This window comes from Montipora foliosa, chromosome 13 (genome assembly GCF_036669935.1).
Source record: "Montipora foliosa isolate CH-2021 chromosome 13, ASM3666993v2, whole genome shotgun sequence".
Classification (NCBI taxonomy): Eukaryota; Metazoa; Cnidaria; class Anthozoa; order Scleractinia; family Acroporidae; genus Montipora; species Montipora foliosa.
The window spans coordinates 35,485,921-35,505,920 of record NC_090881.1 but is presented as its reverse complement, the minus strand read 5'-3'; the positions used below and the strand labels follow the sequence as shown (position 1 = coordinate 35,505,920).

At 40.2% G+C, this 20,000-nt stretch overlaps 3 protein-coding genes across 7 annotated transcripts in view; 1 reads left to right on the top strand and 2 right to left on the bottom strand.

The window, feature by feature from the left end:
• LOC137983038 (nuclear receptor subfamily 2 group E member 1-like) overlaps positions 1-2,229 on the bottom strand; it is a 10,728-nt gene extending 8,499 nt beyond the window's left edge. Inside the window, exons 1-2 of one of the 2 annotated variants that reach the window (XM_068830200.1) lie at positions 2,077-2,229; positions 1,151-1,381 (exon numbers count right to left, since the gene is read on the bottom strand). In XM_068830200.1, coding sequence (XP_068686301.1) covers positions 1,151-1,381; positions 2,077-2,101 — 256 coding nt within the window. In that variant the 5' untranslated portion in view covers positions 2,102-2,229. The remainder of the gene's footprint in view (positions 1-1,150; positions 1,382-2,076) is intronic. The other variant, XM_068830201.1, reaches the window with a different exon arrangement.
• Positions 2,230-8,918: 6,689 nt separating this feature from the next.
• Positions 8,919-15,025, top strand: LOC137983153 (penicillin V acylase-like). Its single transcript, XM_068830330.1, has 3 exons — positions 8,919-9,147; positions 12,294-12,665; positions 13,905-15,025. Exons 2-3 carry the CDS (start codon positions 12,306-12,308, stop codon positions 14,688-14,690), a joined length of 1,146 nt encoding a protein of 381 aa, XP_068686431.1. The 5' UTR covers positions 8,919-9,147; positions 12,294-12,305; the 3' UTR covers positions 14,691-15,025.
• Positions 15,026-15,158: 133 nt separating this feature from the next.
• The window catches only part of LOC137983154 (uncharacterized), an 8,553-nt gene continuing 3,711 nt past the window's right edge, over positions 15,159-20,000 (bottom strand). For all 4 annotated transcript variants that reach the window (XM_068830334.1, XM_068830333.1, XM_068830332.1 and 1 more), the window contains 2 exons: positions 18,170-18,296; positions 15,159-17,452 (listed from right to left, as the gene is read on the bottom strand). In XM_068830334.1, the coding sequence (XP_068686435.1) occupies positions 17,032-17,452; positions 18,170-18,296 (548 nt within the window). In that variant the 3' untranslated portion in view covers positions 15,159-17,031. The remainder of the gene's footprint in view (positions 17,453-18,169; positions 18,297-20,000) is intronic.

Below are 20,000 nucleotides of genomic sequence, written 5' to 3'. Positions count from 1 at the left end.
CTTGTCACGAGTGAGTCAAATAAATCTTTTACCGTATCATGGACCACGAGCTTAAAGCAGAAAAAAAAACCCAAGGTGACAAACCGCAATAAAGACATTGTTTTAAAAACCTGCTCCGCGAATCCCCGCAAGCAAATATAATGCTAGCCAAATATGTCGCTCTCTTCGAACTACTCAGTCTTTCTCAGTGGTATTGAATCTAGATTGGGTACAATATTATTAATTATTGTATGTACCACGATAGGTAGCGTAAAATGAAAATAAAAACCAGTAGAACACGTAGGAAATTCAATATCTTTTAATTCAAGCGCATTTGGAGCCGTGGGATATTATAAAAAAGCAAATCTGCAATTAAGATTACATTAATTTTTAATAAGACCTGAATGTCCTCTGGAGTTTGAGCCGATTAGTAAGTGCAGATGTTCTTGTGGCGTATCGATCACATTTTGTTCGGACAACGGTTCATTATTCGTTTTAACCGTATCCTTTAATTAAAATATAAGTTAACTCAATTTCCCAGTGAAAGGATGTGCTATTCCACCTGTTTGGGGAGCGAAAAGTTTAGGGTGGGATGTTTATTGACCTTGGTTCAGAGCAGGCCGGTTGCAATGTAGTCGTTGATGAAATAGATATATTTATCCGCGATGATCGAGTCAGCCGTTTATATAATTTGCCTTAATTCGTTTATTCTGCAAGACTAACCAAGCCTCTGAAGTATCGCTTTACTTTCTCTTGAACTCGTAAATCATCTCGAGGAAAGATTAACAACATTGTCGCTAGTTATAGCCATGGCAATAAACAATTCACAGAAGAGACCAGATTTGTTCATATATGAATTTCTTCAAAACGTTGGCCGAATTTTTCGTTGAAAATTGGCATTTCCTACACAACAATTAGACTCAAAATTGTTTCAACGTCCAAAAAAGTTGGTGTAAAAACATTGAAGCTTTATTTTTAGAGGTACTCGGCAAGGTTTGACGTATGTAATATATTGTACGCCAGAGCAAGTCGGTCTTGTTTTTAAGCGCGAGATTAAGATTAAGGGCCAAAGCTTTTGCTCACGATAAAAAATCTTTCAAGAAGGAAAACCAAGAGGCGAAATTGAAACAATTACAGAAACGTGCATTGTAAGTTTAGAATATGGTCTCACCGTCCTTGTTCATCTTAACAGCAAAGCACTTTCTCAATCTGCAAGCCTGACATTGATTCCGCCTTGTTACATCAACCGTGCAGTTACCGCGCTCCTTACATTGGTATGTAAGATTACGGCGAATGCTCCGCTTGAAAAATCCTCGGCAACCGTCACACGTGAAGACACCGTAGTGCTTTCCAGAAGATCTGTCGCCGCAGACCTTACACAAGATGATTGGCTTGCGATCTGCTGTGTGGGGGAGAAAGAAACACGAGTTGAGCCGCGCTCGCAAAGCGACGCGAAGACTCAGCAAGAACGTAACCAATCAGCTTTAGATATCAAGTTTTACTGCACGGAAACGGGTTGGTAGATCACTGATAAGGTTATTGTAGGAGTGGCTTCAAGAGCAATGGCTACACCGAACTTAACTTGCGTTGATTCGATCAACTTGTGGCGAGCAAAATCAATGCGAGGCAATTCAACCAGACGTACTCGCGTCGCGGTTACAATTAAAGGTTGCGAGTTTCGCTAGCTTTTTGAATCAAAAGGTTCTGCATCGTTGCTGGTTGAAAGGTTTTTAAAAGACTATTTCCTACGCGTCAGTGAACCTTTACTTTGCATAATTTGAAGACCTGTTGGTGGAAAATATCTCCATCTTAAGTTATCGTTTGGTGTTTTGCACTACAATCAAAACAAGTATCTGATGCAAGCTCAACACGCCTTTAAAAGCATAAAGGTCGCTAACGTCTTAGACATAAAAGCGTTACGGTTCGTAAAAAGCATTTATCCTGCAAGCTTTTGTTTTATGTTGCAAAGAAAATTGGCCTAATTATAGGAATACAGGTGTACCGGATAGAAAAACAACTGGAGCTTTCCTTTTCACGTGCAACGAATCATGAAATGGCAGTTTAAAAAGTCATTGAACTTAAGGCTCACTCGCTCACCTTGCATCCTGTATTCTGAATCCATGCGATTCGTAAGTGAAGAAGAGCTTATTACCCTAGCAGTCTTGCTTAACTAGGCGACACCTTTCAGCAATATTCGATGCGGCGCAGCTGGGTTGTTTGAAATGATTTCGCAAGGCAAACGCACAAGTCAAGTTTATCTATGGGAATTGGAATTGACGTTTGAAATCGAACAGGTGCACACGCCTAGCTCAAACGCCATTGGTCGCCCAGGGATTAGTGCAAAAAGTTCTGAGTAGTGATTGGTTGAGGCGAGGGAGGAAAACTGAATCATTTGGATGCTGTACAAAGGGAAGTTACAATTACCTCCACCTCGTGCGATATATCTCCCGACGAAAAGGCTTCCTTTTATGATGGGAAGCCAATCGCAATGAATTCTAGCTGTTCTTTTTTTGGAAATAACTGAATCCTGACAAACGCATATCGAACAGACAAAAAGTTAACCAGAAGTATTAATAGAATTTGAAAATTGACTTTTCTCGATCTAACAACAGCAATATTGACCATTCATTCAATTATAACAGCCTTTGACCTACTCTTTCTTTTCGAGGTCGCATTTCACGAAATTCTCTTTACATTTGCTATCGATTGCATTGACACCGATCCTGGCTGTTCATTCCTTTGTAAGAGTCCGAAGACAGCGAAAAGGGAAATCAGGGATTATAAACCACAAGCCTCAGAGACATAGGACTCCATTCACCTGGCCAGATTGCCAATAATTCGGCAACCTTGGTCCAAGATCAATATTTCGAGGAACGTTTTGTTTACAAGGCGTGCAGACCAGCAAAAGACTCGAGCGAAGGCACGAAATGACCTTTTAAAACACAAAGGAGGGCTAGACAACTGAAGACCAGTAGAATGTCCATTCTTCTATCTATTATAGTTCTTTAATGGGCACGTGCTATAATTCTCATTCACAGCCACATTTCGCGACCACCTGCTAAATACCTCAGAGCGCATGCGCTGCCTTGAGCTATTGCCATCGATTGCGAGACCAAAGTCTTAAAATATTTATACGTTGCAAGCTAATAGCCGATGAAGAGCTTAATAAACGAGGGAATTTATTACATTCATCCCTATGGATGATGACTCAACTGGGCAGAATTTCAGTGTAAATTGTTTGAGACGAAAAATACGAGTGTGGTAATTTCACCTTTTACACCCGTGGTTTCAGTTTGAGGGACAAGAGAATTAAAAGAAAAGTTGTATGTCCGCCAGGAACATTTTTGTCTAAAAAAACCAAGATATTTTTATGCAAACAAACAATTACTGCGTTCGTTTTTTATGTGCGCCAATGCCGGAGCAAACCTGACAGAGAATTCTGGTCGCGAAATTAAATTCGCTCTAATGCTCGCAGATGTGAAGCAAAAAAAAATCTTGTTTACGTCTCGTGCTTTTAATAACATCGTACACTCTTAAAGCTTCGACGGCGTTGAATTACGGCCTTTTAATTTACTCAATACTCCAGGCTTTAAAAGGCCTCGACAGGATATAGGGTGTCACAGTGTAGTATTTCGTGTTTCGACTTTCGGTTGATAGGTGATCATAGATGCATAACTGAGGCGAATGGTCAAGATGTCATGACAGCAAACAAGAAAAATGAGCAAATGTGGTACCGTTGCGTTGGCTTCAAAATCAACTCATATGCAGCAGTCAGTTGTAAATGAAATTAAAATATTGTCCCCTAGGAGAAGTGTGTAATTACTAACTTTTAATCATGGACTGTTCGTGTTAACCGTTTTTTTTTTTAAAGAATGACCTCCATGTGTTAAAAAGTAATTTAGTCGCCACGAGTTTGTATTCTAGAAAAATAGCAAGGGGTTAGTTCAGGCACATTTCTTTTTGCTTTTGTTTATCTCTAATTCCGTCAAAAATCCTCGCTCACTTCGGCGTTTTAACCTTCTCATTAGCTAGAAATCTCGTTTCATTGGCTTTAAATTCTCAGGAGTACAGTGGATCAATATATCGCTATTTTCAGCAATGGAACTCGAAAGTCTTGTTTCTTAATAGTGACCATGGAGAAATGACCAAATTTTCTTAAAACAACTTCCTTAAGGTGTACCGACATCGCATAAAAGTTATGCTAACAGATTGCAAATTCAGAAAAGAGAGGGTTGGCATTTGAAGACTTAGTAAGACTTCAAGTTCTCTTACCTTTAGACAAGTTAATTCTTCAAGTTAAGACTTCCTTCCGTCGGTTGTAAAATAGTTTTTGTAGAAAAAACTTGCTTTTGAACAACTTTTAAAACTGGGGAAGGAATATGTACTCATTTATTTATTTATTTATTTATTTAGTTTTCTCACCGTTCTCGCGGCTCTTAATGCCGTGTATATAGAGTTACAATGGAAATATTTTAAAGACATCAGCGTAAAGAAATCTCAACGTGGAATAGACAAGCAGCATGGCATCTCTTTAAGCGAAGCTTGGTGGTGATGAACTCCCGACAATAGAGGTATTTGAGGCCCAAAGAGTGCAAATTCAATATCCTAACCATGCAATGAGCTTTACTTTACTTTACTTTACTTTATTTATTTCACAGCAAAGAAGCAAATTACAAGTATGCAAATACTTAACTATAACACTAAAAACGAGTATGCTGTTGGAAACCCACAAAACAGGAATGAAAATCCCTAACAAGTGTAGGCTACCCAAAAAAAAAAAATAAAAAAAAAAAATAATAATAATAGTACTAATAAAATAAAGAAAAATTCATGAATTCATTAATTAATTAAAAAGTAAAAAAAAAAATGTAAGATCGGTCATGGCGATCGATCTGAAGACAAAACAATTTTAACTCTTGTTTAAACTTAGAGACTGAGTCACTTTTTTTAACAGATATAGGTAACTTATTCCATGCACGTACATCTCTAGGAAAAAAAAAATACTTGAATGTGTCATTTCAAGCATAAATACTTTTAAACGTTAGTTACTCATCAATAAATAAGAACTTGATCAAATATTGGGTAATTATCAATTATTCCCTTAGCGCACGTCTGATATGAGCCGGTCAACAGAGCGTCTTCCTATGACGTCACGCCGGCCTTGTGATGGTGTACCAACTTAATCCCCCGGGAGTTGAACTCTATTTGTATGCAAATACTCTCTTTGTTTCAATAATCCAATATGGCTGCTGGTCACGTGACTGAAAACGCTCCATAGCCAAACCAGGCAAGAGTCCGCCATATTGGTTTTTACCACTCTCATGTCCAACAAGCGTGAATGAAATAATTGTTTTATTAAATTTCATAAAAATTGTCAACGTTTGGGTTTTGAAAATTTCGCTTCTCTCCAGAATATAAGGTGCGAAAAAATGTTGTATATACCTTATTCCAAAATGGCCGCCATTTTAGTATTCTTTTGTTTCCATGCAAATCGAGGAAGACCTTAGACAGGTTGCTGACCAGCGGGTTTTCATTAAAACAATGGTTTGCTGGGGTGCTCAGTCTCGCGGGTTCAGAAAACTTGGTTGTGGTCATTGTTATTTAAGGTTTTTCGCAAATTGGCCTTATGGCCTCGCTTTCAAACGTAAAATTCAATAGAATATTTAACCTTGAACGAGGCCATAATGGTCACTTTGAGGTGCATGGAAACAAAAGAATACTAAACTGGCGGCCATTTTGGAATCAGTTGTATAAGTACGCGCTTCTAACCAAGAATTATTGAACTGATCAGAATACTAGATACTCCCAGGCTCAAATTTTATAATTCTCGATATACGACTAAATTGGCCAATTGGTTCTGTATTCCCCCTAGTTAAGCCTAGGTGCTTTATGGGTAAACAAAGAGAAATATTTTTAAATAAAAAGAAATGGTCAACTCGAAAGCAATAAACTCTTGCCAAACAATTAAGCTTAAAGGCGCTGTTACACTGTGCAATTTTTTCGTGCAAGTTGTCTCGCAACGCCATTTCTGCAGACGTTCTTACATTACGAAACAAGTTGTTTTATGGGTGTTACACTGAGCAACATTTCATGCAACTTGTCTCGTTTCGATGATCACATGAGGTTAAAGGAACATTTTCGTTGGCTAGTGTCGCAAACCGTTCCGACACAATTTGCAGGACAGATGTTACACTGAGCAAAGCCTAAAAAATTAGTTGAAACTGTTGCGGAAAGAAGAACTCAATTCTACTTTCCGCAACGATTTCTGTAACTGGTATTTAGCCAAATTCAGCTCTTGTCTTGGGGTTTGTAGATGACAAGGGAAGGGTGGGGGCAAGAGAAAATGAGGGGACAGAGAGGGAGGCTCAGAGCGTTAGCCGGGATATGTCATGTCCACGAAAGTTATTTTTAGACGAGCGGAAGTCTGTCTTCCGAGACGTCCGCACACAGTCTTGCCTCGCTCTCAAGTTCTTAGTAAAAAGAGAAAATGGCGGCGCACGTGGAAGGGTGACGAATATTAATATCCATTCAAACATCAGACCGAGGTTGGCTGCATGCGGACGTCTCGGAAGACAGACTTCTGCTAGTAAAAAGACTTCCGCTCGTCTAAAAATAACTTTCGTGGACATGACATATCCCAAGGGCTGGACCGGGAGCCTCCCTCTCTGTCCCCTCATTTTCTCTTGGTGGGGGCAAAAGGACAAAGATCAAGTTTTGTCGCTCGTCGAGAATTTGATTGAAAACCCGTAAGAACCGTGCAGATGGACGCAACATTGTTGGGTGTTACACGTTGCGTCGGTCTACACGCCCTCTTCGCATGTTGTTTCGTGTTCTTGAGAGCTGTTTCTCAAAGTTTTGAGACAACGGGTGCTTTCCATTATGCCGGACCATCAGGTCTGAGACCAGTGGAACTAACCAAGGAAAAATGGAACGACATTTTTCATCAAAAATCAATTTCCAACCGGGCCGAAGCGTTCCATTTACGTTTCGACCGAAATTTCGGTGACATCACAGTGAAATGGGACTGCAAGCGAGAATTTTTGTAAATGGAACGGCACGTTTCGGTTGGACCGGACCGAGCGGTCAAAGAGGACCACCTCTAGAGGTGATCCCAATATTCCGGTCGGACCGAACCCAACCGGACCTTTCCATTTGACTTCAGCCCGAAATTTCTGGAAATTTTGGCTTAATGGAAAGCACCCAACAACTCCCAACATTTCTTTTGTTCCGTGATCAGCGAAGCGTAGCACAACAATGTTTAACCCATTTGCACAGCTCTTTCAACAACGCACGCGCGTTACATATGGTCTCCATGGAGATAGAAACGCATCAAATTTTTGAAAACAAGATGGCAAATGAAGTTTGTCTTATGGATCGTATCCTTCCGACAATACACTGCGTGTCCTTACATAGATGGGAGTTCTTGCTTCCCTTTACACACAACTGCCAACACCAGTCCAACATCGATCTGCAGAACCAACAAACCTCAACAATGTAGCGAGCTGTCGCATCCGAGTTTTTTGTTGCGTCCGTCGGTTTACACTGGGGTTAAGGAACCCCCTCCTTACAAATTTAACGCTGTGCAGTCGGTATGTGTCAGACGCTTCATCAAAGGTTATAGATTAGAAAAATAAAGCAGTAAAATCAATTTTACTTTTCTCAATGTCGAAATTCGTGTCAGTGCCGTTGATGTTCACAGGGCGTATCCTTTAAACCCCTGACTCCGAGCTGTGAAACGCCTCTCTAAGACAGAACTGATTAAACATCACAGGTTCAAAGATCATGTACCAATCATCTTTCGCTTTTCAATGCCGGGGGTTACGTAACACGTTTTGGCTGTTGGCTGTTTCTGAGAAAAATAATATATTTCAAAGGGCCGGCACAGCCATAAAAGAGATACTAACAGGGGTCTCTAACGAAGGTCGAATCGCAATGATACATCTTTTCCAAAAAGTGTTTCTAAGATTTAAAAAAAATAATGGATTCGGAGTTCTTGTAGAAGTTAGCTATTGAGGCGAAATGCAAAGAAACTCATGAAGCAGTCATGAATCGACAGCGATTCAATTCAGCGAGCTCTTCCAACAAGGAAATTTCTAGAAAAACACAAAAGTTTGGATATGTCACAGATTTTAGACATCATCAGTCCTGATTTACGGAGTGAAGCAAGGCTACATCTTTCTACTCTCCAGAGATTTTTGTTACTCTTTGAAAAGGACTTTCAGGAATATGCTAGACATATATTTAAAAAACCCAAGGCTCATGCCATGTAATTAGGTCGTAATTAAAATCTCTAGACCTCATAGGAATCTGTCACAGGGCAAGAAGACAATAGCTACAAATGCCTGAGAGCGCAATTAAAGCTATTTTCGGCAAAAGCAAATGAGGTATTGTACAATTCCAATCTCCTGGGGTTAAGATTCTATGTATTGCATTTGCATAATAATGTAGCATTCACAATTTAAATGACGTGGAAATACCTGCTGGAACAAAACGTTTCATTCCCAAAGGGTTTGAATTGGGTGCAACATTGGTCTATTCATGAAAACCCGGGCCCGCTGCTAAAACAGCTCACGGTTATACTCCTTAAAAATCATGGCCTAAAGTGTGATCTGAGGAAATATTGTAAGGCCAAGAAGCAAGCAAATTCTCACTGCATTGAAAATTAGACTGAAGAAATTAAACAATAGCTCGTTATCCTTTTCCACTGTTAGGTAAATCGGTTCCTTTTCTTTGAATGCCTTCTGTATTTTTTTCAAAATGTTAAACACTTGTTGTTGTTGTGAACTCACTGTGAAGGAACCAATATCTGAAGAAGAACAGTTTTCCATTGTCTGATCACCAACAGCTACTTCTTCTATTGGAAAGGGAGGTTACTATTAATATTTCGAAATATTATAATATTATTGATTGTGAAAACAAGTAATTGTTGACCTGAAAAACCTGTTTATAACAATGGAAAGGGACAGTAATGGCTAAAACAAATGGCAGTTTGGTCACGAAGGTGCCAAAATAGCGGGCCCCGTTTGGTTTCTACATTGTTGTGAAGTTTTGGCACGTGGTCCTGCATTTAAAAGCCAGTGCACGATTTGGTTTACCGTGGCCCACCAGTTCGGCAAGAGCAAAAATCAGTGCAGTTTCTGGAAAGGGGCGTTCAAGGCTAATTACGTGGTAAGTCCTTCTCAAGTCGTAAAATTATCTGGTTTATGGGCTAGGAGGAGAACTACCTAACTACGAAAGTGTATTTATTTATTTATTTATTTATTTTGCTTGCATGTCTAAGCCGTACATGTAATTTAATTAAGTTGGAAACGATTGATTGAAATTTAGGTGGAAAGCGCACGGCAGAAAGATCTAACGATCGTTGAATCCAGCGCTTTGTAATGTTTTGGTGATAAATTTAAAGTAGATTCGCATTCGATGTTTCATAAAATAGTGCTTAGTAATTCTGTTCTTTTCCTTGTTCAATTCTTCTCGTGGAAGTTCAAAGTGATCCTTTAAACGTTTCTCCAATCTTTTCGAGGATTTGGTGGTAAACGGATTGACTACTTTCTCCGAGGTGGTGACAAAGGAGGCGAACAAAGCAGCCTTTCTTGGCCCCTAATCAGCTGGATATATGAGTGAAGAGTCGCCTAATCGTCGAAAGGGTGAAGCATGTCGCGAGGGGCAGATACTGAGATATTTATCATCAGATTCATCGTTCTCCGTAGAACTTTGCATGCTGTTATTGCTGTCTGTATTTCTAAATTTGGTTTTGTCAAACCGATTTAGTGAAGGTAAATTGAGCACCTTGTGAGAGATTCAGTTTACGAGCTGATGTTTCGAGCGTTAACCCTTCGTCAAAGCGAATGTGTTCATGCTGGAAACGTCCACTCAAAAAAAAAAAGAAAACTTTCTTACGGTGGCCTTTAAATAGATTGCTTCATGGTTGGTGAGTTCGTTCAAGAGTTGTGAAGGATCGCTTAAAGTGCCCTTGTGACCAAAAAATCAGTTCTTATTTTTCTTTGGATTTCAAAACTATGTTCAGAACTAAACTAAGCAACCAAAGTTCTAAGCATTGATTCAAAAAAGATATCTGTTTACTTTAACTGGAATTTTCCGATTCAATGGTCCGCCATTACTAACTTTAAGATTTTGAGACAGCTGGATCGAGGAGAAAATGCCATCAAAGGTTCACTAGTTTAAGAATGCAATGCGTGTGTACGCCACATAATTAATATGCAGCATAGGAGTTTTGGGCTTCAGACTTTTAAACTCGCGTTTTGCATATATAATAAGCAGCATTCGCACGCTAAAATTTTAAGTGAGTCTTTGACGTCACTTTTCCCTGGATCCAACACTCTGAGGTCCAATCGGTCAGTTAAAAACGTGAATAATTGCAGACCGTGAAATCCAAAACTTTTACTCAAAGTAAACGGCCTTTGGATAAAAATCAAAGCTCAAATTTTTGCCAGTCAGGTGTAAAGCAAGCACATTTTTATCTCAGGGGCACATTAAACATACATAACATGCTTAATTGACCACTCCCCATAGGGGCTTTTCAGGGCCAATGAACACAATCACGACACAACAGAACATTCAACAACAACTGTTAAGAAGAATCCTAACTCGCCAGAGGCCAACCAGTTGCAGCGAAGACGTAATCTCGTACCCAGATCTCGCTCTCCCACTGTTCCGTATGACCTTGGGAGATCTGGGTACGAGATTAGCGGAGACGTTGAACCAGGAACAAATTCAACGAGTGGTCAGAACGATTCTTGATTCTGGGATCTTCGGATCTCAAGACAAGCGTCCTAACCACTGGACCACACTGCCTCCAATTAAACGAACGAGTGAGCGAAGCGAACGAGTAAGTTTCGCCCTATGTAAAGGAAGCCAGGTGGCCATCGGATTCCAGATCCTATCATGTGAATTCCGGATCCCGAATAGTGGATCCCGTATCATGAGTCGTGGATTCATGATTCCGAACTCACTGGTTCCGCCGAAATGGATCCTGGATTCCGTCGAGATGTATGGATTCTGGATTCCTGTACAATGCTTTCCGGATTCCGTCTGTCGTGACCAAACGATTTTTCTGTCATCACGGAAATGTACGTAAATCTCCATACTTATATAACAAGAGGCTACCGGTAGCCTACACTTTGTTCGAAGGAATTTTAGCCGATGTTCTTTAAAAGTCAAAGCATTTCAGTGAATTTTGTTGTAATATCTTGTTATCCAGATCAATTTCGTAGTCCGAAGTCCGAAGTCCACATTCAGTGACCCAACCATGTCGTAGAATAGTTGTTCACATTTAAAGCTGTTTTTAAAAGCGTTCACTCCAATCAAAACCAGTAAACAGATGCTTTACAAGTTTCTACGATGGTATTTGAAAACATTTAATATTTTTTCTTAACAATACCGGGAGAATCATAAAATCATGTAATTAGCCCGAATAATACGAAGACCGGATTTGCATTGTGTACAACGAAAAACTCGTTTCCGGTCTCGCACACAATTCCCTAAAACATATTTCCCGTTACTCTGTCGCGCAGCTAGTCATCCGTGGTTTAGTGGTTATCGCGATTGCCTCTGAATGGGGAATCCTACTTGGGACTGCCGTCAACGAGACAAAGAAATCTTACGCATGCGCAGCCAAATCGCCACCCCCCACCCCCGCCAAAAAAAAGTCTAAAGTCCAAAACGGAGTCGAATGTTATACTTTGTTCGAAAAAGGTAATAAAATGGTTCATCAATTAGTTTTTGACCAAATTTTCGTGTTTTAATCCCCACTTTTTTTTTAGAAACTAAATCCTTTATTCGTCTGTTTTGTTTTGTTATGGGGGGTTGCCCATTTATTTGTCTTAACGGGAAAATCAAATCGTTAACAATAACTGAATTTTTCTGTATGCTTTTATGTGTAACCTTGGACACAAAAAAACTCTGTGCAAGTTGGGAATATACTGGCATAACGCATGATAACGCGGCTGATGATTTGTTTAATTGTAAATTTTATATTGTTGTGGCGACTGTTGAGATATTCTAAAAATTGAGAGGTAAACTTCCTGTTTTCAAATGAGGCGAGAGTATCATCAACATATTGACGTTAAGCGGGTATGACCAACAATACTTGCCCCTCAATTTGGTTTAGATGCGTTGATGATATCCTCGCCTTGTTTGAAAACAGGACGTCTGCCTCTCAATTGTTAAATCCTTCCTGGAGAGAGTAGTTCTGGTGACTCCACAGGTTGACAAATGAACATCCTAATGTTCGTTAGGCAAACGTGTGTGCTTAAATTAATGTTGTGTCGTTTAACACAGGTATTTCTTTTTTTTAGATTGTTGGCAACATGAATCTGACAAATATGAGAATCCTATGTGTGATTCATCTGCTGTTTCTTTTATTTCTCGGAGCGAATGCTTGTACCGAGATTCGAGTGACAGCCGATGATAAATCGGTAATCGTCGGCCGAACAATGGAGTACAGCGTCGAGACACTTTCGTACCTCATCGTAGAACCCGTGGAATACGATCACACTGCAGACCTAGCCGAAGGTTGTCCTTCGGATGGAAATCGTTTGTCTTGGTCGAACAAATACACTGTGGCATATATAAACGGTTGGGAGCAAATTAATCAGGCTCTTGGTGGGATGAACTCCGCTGGCCTGTCAGTGGGCGCTCTTATGTTCCCTCAGTTCACAAAATACCAGGTACTGCCGGTAGATGATAAATGGTCTTATTTTTACTTAAAACGTGACGTTCCCGATGGCGCAATGATACATCTTCAAACGTAATCTAAAGTTTTTAATTTGTAATTTGTAATTTGTAACCGTAATTTATATTTGAATTCGGTCTATTGATATGAGCGAGTTGAAACCAAGTTTAACGAGAACACTGGCAGTGGAAAACTCTGACTTTATGAAGCAGCCCATGTTCACCCAAAAGACATTGCCCTTTTCACGGTTAGTTTTCTCATGTGCATTATAATATAATCTAGCATGTATGCGAGGCAATTTCGGGCTATTTTGTAGCTTTAATCCGAAATTGCCCCGCATCCACGTAAGATTACATTGCGATGCAAATGAGAAAAACTAACCGTGAAAAGGGCTATTTTGCACAGACGGAAAATCTGAAAATCACCCAATCAAGACGCTGGAACTATTTCAAAACAACAGCAGAAGCGCGCAATGTCTTTTGGGTGAACATAGGCCTTCAAGTGGCGAGGACAGCTACGGCGACGAAAACGCTACAAAACAAGAATATCATTGGTTAAAAGAGGAAAAATAATCGTGCTGCACGTGCGGCACGCGTAAGTACAGCATATTTTTCCTGAAGTCTCCATAACAACGACGTGAAATCACCAAATTCGAGCTTTTGATGATAGCGTGAGCAAACAAATGTAAACGTTTCATCCTACATTTTTACTCTAAGCCCCCTCATGCCAAATTACTTTTGGGATACTTTGCCCACATTGTACGACGTTAACGAGATAGGAATAATCGCGAAAGAATAACGGTAGGCAAAGTTATATTTTCAGGTCACGTTTTCGTCGATATCCGCGTCGTAAATTTTGTGAAATCCCCATTGACTCATCGGAAACTTTGTTTTCAATCTCTCAATACGTACTGTTTGAAAAACGAGCAGCAGTGTTTTATCGGCTTTAAAAACACTCGGTTACGTCTCGTGTGTTTATAATCGGTCAGGTGCAGCGAGTTTTTTTGAACGGCTTGACAAAAACATTTCACGAAAAGCGTGTTCTCTCAGAAGACCGAACAACGGTTCAAAATATGAGGGAATATATTAGCATACAAGAAAATTACTATTCTTTATGTAAAGAATTCTAATGAGGAATGTTTTATCAGCAACGTGACGTTGTATAGATGTTTTGAAAGGTTGTTAAGCTCATGAATTATTAATGCATAGTGAACATGTTTGTTTTCCCTCGATAGGACGTTCCTTCCAGCAAATGTGGACAAGCGGTGTCGCAGTATCAGTTCACCCTCTGGCTCCTGGGAAACTTTGGATCCGTACAGGAGGTGAGAGATAGCATGTCATCTGGATCATTTCCCCTGGTATTCGCTGGAAATGTTTTGGGGCTGGTTTTGGAACTGCACTTTTCGGTGATAGACAAAACCGGCGATGCCATTGTCATTGAATACGCCGAAACAGGAAGACAGGTGTACAATAACACACTGGGTGTGATGACCAACGCCCCTCCTTATGACTTCCATATGCTAAACCTTCGTAACTACGTACAGCTTTCGAAGTTCAATAACGAGCCATTGGTGTTGGGTCGAGATGAATTCCCACCGACTGGAGAAGGAAGCGGGCTCCTTGGAATGCCCGGTGACTTGACCCCTCCCTCAAGGTTTGTCCGTGCAGCAGTGCTGAAGGGATTTGCCAAAACGCCTAAGACGAACACAGCAGCGGTTAACTTGGCTTTTCACGTCCTGAACTCGGTCGACATTCCTCATGGGGTAATAACCAAACCTATACTCCAGATGTTTGGCGATTTCACCGTTTGGTTGGTGGCCAAGGACCTCACGAACAACGCCGTTTATTTCCGTGACTACAACGACTTAACCGTCCGTGTGGTGTATCTTAACAACGTTCAACAAGAAAAAGTGATGAAGATTAAAATGTTCTCAAAGATTGGAGGATTTAAAGACGTCACAGCTGACATGAAACCTTTGGGCGATGCAACGGAGGGTCTGAAACATGGTAACGAACTGTAAACTTGGAACTCGCACACCAAGATCACTTTTTATGGTGTTTAATTGTCGTTCAGTTTCTAAAGGAATGAAATAACGAAATACAGCATGACAAGAATAGTTTGTGTGTCATAGAAAGACTAGCCTATCAGTGATTTTAAGTAATGTATTGTCAGTAGGTGATTATTTTCCTTGTACATTACAGAACAACCTAATTGAGCTGCATTAGTTAAGTTATTACAACCTAATTTACTATCTGAATAATGACGAACTAGGCATTCATCCCATCTTTCTTGTGTAAAAATTGACAAGCTGAATAAAGATATCAGTCAGCGAAATTAAAGTCATATTGAAATCTACCCCAGTCTCCGCTCGACCGCGCGTTCTCACAGTCTTTTCGCAAAAATATTCCAAATATTAACCAAAGCACCCAAAACATTGCCAAAAATTACACGCATGGCTACCAACAACTTGTGTCCAGAAACGAACTCAAAGTAATGAGATACATGGTTAAACATTTACTTTTTTGTTAGTGTCACGAACTGAACTGTGGCTTTAACTCGGATCGCTAACGACTGACTCGCGCTAATGTTAACGAGTTGTTTTTAGGTTTGGGCCATCTCAACTGTTCTTATTTGAGTGGTAACGTTATGGAGATAATCCGAGATGACATTTATTTGCAGCTCCTTTTCTGGATTTATGCAATTCACGAGCCCATGATTATTTTCGGAGCGAAAAACTCCTTAACTAAGCCTATGTCACGGCATTTTTATAGACCCATCTACTTTAAGACTAAAGTTTCCCCAGCAAAAAACGAAAGTCGTTCTGGTTCGGTGACGCTATGACGTCAAGCTAGTTTCTTACGATTGGTCATCGGGTTCCCGCGGGACTCTCATTCGCGGGAAAGACGTTTCTAAAAATAACTTGGTATATCAAAACGCCCGATCAAGAAGTCAATTCGGAGGAATGCTTCTACTGATGGGCTTCTAGCAATGTTGAATTGAGGGGGACACTTCATGCCATCGTACAGAACGAACATCTCGTTACCTGTATTTTATGGACCTTATTCCAAAATGGCCGTCATCTAAATATTCTTTTGTTTGTATTCAAATTAGCCCTTGATGCCTCGTTCTTGAGCTGAAAATTCAAAAGAATATTTTGCCTTGAACGAGGTATCAAGGTCTAATTTGAATAAAAACAAAAGAATATCTAAATGGCGGCCATTTTGGAATAAGGTGTATATATCGACAGGACAGGCAGAATCGATAAAACCGAAAGATTTTACTGACATGACGAGCTGGATACATCTCACCACCTACAGGGGTATCGAAATGCGCCCACAGGATCACAATACAATCAAGAGTTCATTACCCAAAAGTCCGAGAATCTGGTATCATACTTGTCTCCATGAGCGTCAGAGAAGTGTCTATTGTTAAACCACGTTTTCCTTGAAGGTAAACAATAGATTAAATCGGCTAATTCAGTGTTGTGCCCAGTTCAAATCTCCAGGGATTAAGATTCTTTGTGACTTGTATTTGCACGATAATGTAGCATTCACATTTAAATGATATGGAACTACATGGAGCAAAACGTTTTGCTCGCAAAGGCTTTGAATTGGATACAAAATTGATTTAGCCGATTTGATCTATTGGTTATTTTCGCGCAAGACCGTTGGTTTGAAAATAGACACCTTTCTGACGCTGATAGGCAATCTTATTCCCTTTTCACCGGCGGTGAAAAGCCCTGGGGCCTGGGAACGAGGTTGGCTGATAGGAACTAGCCCCATTTAGGTAAATCTTACTCTTGGGGATAACCCTGCGATGGAGTAGCATCCCATCCAGGGGGGAGGAGAAATACTCCTAGTCGCTTCATGCTACCGAAACCGGAAATAAACGCTGACCTGATGGGCCCCTCTGGGCTAGTAACAGAGACTTTACCTTCATCTTATTCTTGGGTGATAAACCGTTGATACAATTCACTTTCCACGGTCGACCTGTCTGGCAGATAACCAGTCAGATGATGCCCCCACAGACCAATCGCAACGAATAATTTAGAGTACTTATACGATCCACTGTCAATCACACTAGCTTTGTCAAACCGTTCGATCAACAGGTGGGTTTAAGCACGGCAATCTCGACTTTCATCCAAATTAAAAGGAAAATTGTCCAACGAACTCTGCAATTATTTTACTTTGTCCACGTGACCTAGCATGCATTATTAGCATTTTCGCTTTCAAAAAACCTATACGCACTGAGGATGTCTGTTATTGCTTCCTCTTTCTTGTCTTTCCTTCAGTTTTGCGATGTCTATAAATCCTTCAGCACATACCTGCTTCCCAAGGATACATATAGTTTCCTTAGAGCTTTTATTCGTTGATTATTGTCATTTGACTTCGAAGTTTCTCTCTGAGTTCAGAAACCAACAGCTTCTCCCTATAAATTCTCTCCTTGGATTCTTCGCTGCTCATGTCCTGGTATCTAAACGATTGTTCTCTTGAGGGTGGTTTTCGTTCAGTAGTATAGCTAAATATATCTGCATCTAATGAGTCCCTGTCGTGAACAGGAGAGTCAATACTGGTGTTGTATGCAGGAAGAGGATATGATTTGCTCAAACTGCTGACTGATTCCACTATCTTCACTTCCATTGCTCTTGGAATTCTCATGTGGTCGACGAACGATGGAGAAAACATTGTCCTAGAGTACAGACCACCTTTGTAAAAATGTTCAATAAATGCTTGTGGGTAGCTACCCATCAGGTTTCTTGGATCGTAGTATTGGGAATAACTTCTGAAAATGGAATTATATCAATAGTGATTGGGTAAGAGTGTTCCTCTATCAATTTAGGGTCTTGACCCAGCACAATGACAAATGGACTTCGTTTTAGATACACTTAGGGACGGTGCCTACTATTGTTATTGCGCATACGTTCTGCGCATCTCTAGATACTCGGATTTCCTATCGGTGATGCTCACTAATGCAGGGATATTTTTGCGCGGTTTAAAACTATGCAGAGAAAGTAGATCTTATTAAGTACTCTCGGTATCCAAAAAGAAAATTGGGGGTAACCATGTATTCTTTAGAGATAATTGAGCTTCAATTTGAGAAAGAACGCCATTGCTTTGTATTTTAGAGCTTTATACAAATATTGTTCGTGAATTATCTTTGAAAAATGCGTGGTTAGCCCCAATTTTCTTTTCGGATTTCAATAACACTTGGAAAGATCTACCTTTCCTGCATAATCATAAATCGGGGCAAAAATACCATTGAATTAGTAGGCACCGTCCTTAACACGCGAAAGCAAACAAAGAGCCGTCACTTTAACCAATCAGGAAAAGCCATGTCACGCTTCTGCAATGTTTTTCAGGGACTATGCCGCGAATTGATAGAGAAACATTCTCACCTAATTCACTCTCGGTGACCCGAAAACTGCATTTCTCTTCGTCAACGAGAATGGAGAAGTTTTTCCACGTAAATTATTAAGCATGAAAAAATTGGATCATTTACCTTTTTTGTGGCTGTTTTTTCTTATGACAGCATACGACATAACAGTAGTACATTGCGACTACGATCAGGATTGCTACTAAAAAACCAGCGATGCACCAAACGACGAGCATCCAATAGGGAATAATGACTAGAAGTAAAAAAATGAATTAGTGGGATTTTAATCTAGTTAACAACGAGCCACAGTAATCCAGCAATTGACTATTATCAATCGTGCATTTTGATCGGCCCACGCGATCCCTTCCCACGTTTGCATTATAATAGAGCTCAATCCCTAGAGGATTAGTTGTGGACAACAACATGGCCGCTGTTCAATTGTTTAGGAACACCAACACGTCGGCCGTGACTTCACGTGAAAACATTAAGGGCCGATTTACATGGTACGATTTTTGTCGCATGCGGCAAGCTCACGACAGGCCTTCGACATGACTTACGATTGTCGCAGCGTTTTAAAACATTTCTTAAAGTGCTACGACATTTTTCTGACGTACACGTCAATCGTAAGTCATGTCGTAGGCCTGTCATAGGCTTGTCGCGTGCGACAAAAATCGTACCATGTAAATCGGCCGTAACAAATGCTCACCCAACAATGACGTCGACGAAAGCGAGAACGCCGAACATTTGCATATTTAATGAGCAAAGACAACGAACGGTTCCGCACGCCCTGCACGCTCGTTTACATTTTGGTACATTTCTTTGCCGTTATCGTCATGACAACGACGTGAAATGACCAAATTTGAGGTGAGCACTCGAGCCTGAAACTTTTCCGCAGAGCCGGTTATTAATATTTAGAAGAGTTTTACCGGTGCTTGGCAAAGCTGTGTTCCAAGTAATATTCATTTTGGCCAATTCTAAATACACAAAAGCTGTTTGTGGTCGAAAAACGTATTGAGAAGAAAAGGAAAGAGAAGAAACTCTGACGTTCTGCAGGTAAATTAATTTTTGTAAACCGCGGTTTTAGTTAGAACTTAATGTACTTATGTAAAGGATTATAAATGTAAATGTGTTTGTCTCCAAACATCCACAGCATTCAGACTAATTTCGGAAGACATTATCCAAGCCGGATGTGTTAGAATAATCGTGAAATGATTCGAATAACGCGGTTAACTTTATCCGGTAGATAATTCACTATCAGTCAGTTTCAATCTCTGCAAAGATTTCAGTATTTGCCAGCGTAACTGTGGATATGCACTCTCTAAGCCTCTGAAATATGAAAGACTCTGAAATATGAACTCACTTGACTTGAATTGAAATGCATTTCGGCTTACAACATTATGACATCAATCTCGATCGGATAAACCTATTTAATAGCCAGTCTCGACCCCAGAGCTCTTCTCTTGACTGAGGGAGAAGAGCTCTAGGGAACCCTAAAACAAAGTGTCTTTTCATTGGTTTTCGTGAAGAATAGTCAAGTGTCGCTAATTGGTGCATTCATGTTAGCACGAGGAGTGACCAGGCACCGTAAGGTTCAAATAGCCGATTGTTGGCTATACAAGAACCCTACGATCCATGTTTTCCTACATAGAGTCTCCCAGAGCATTGGGTCAATCCGAGGCTCTGGTAACGAGAATGTTTAATAGCTTCTTGTTAGTAGTCAAAATAAATCTTAGCGTGTAGTTCACCTATCTCTACCACGTTTTTCACCTAAATTTACTAATGACCGTACTTCAACCCTCAGAACATTCAGTGATAATCGATGTCATGGTGAGGATAATGGAGTAGGAATTTTTTCTTCATGAGGATTGCGCATGAGATTTAAAGCTGTTTTGCGAATGCGCATGCTCAGAGCCAAAAACTTCGTACTTCATTCTGAAAGTCTCTATTGCAATCTCGT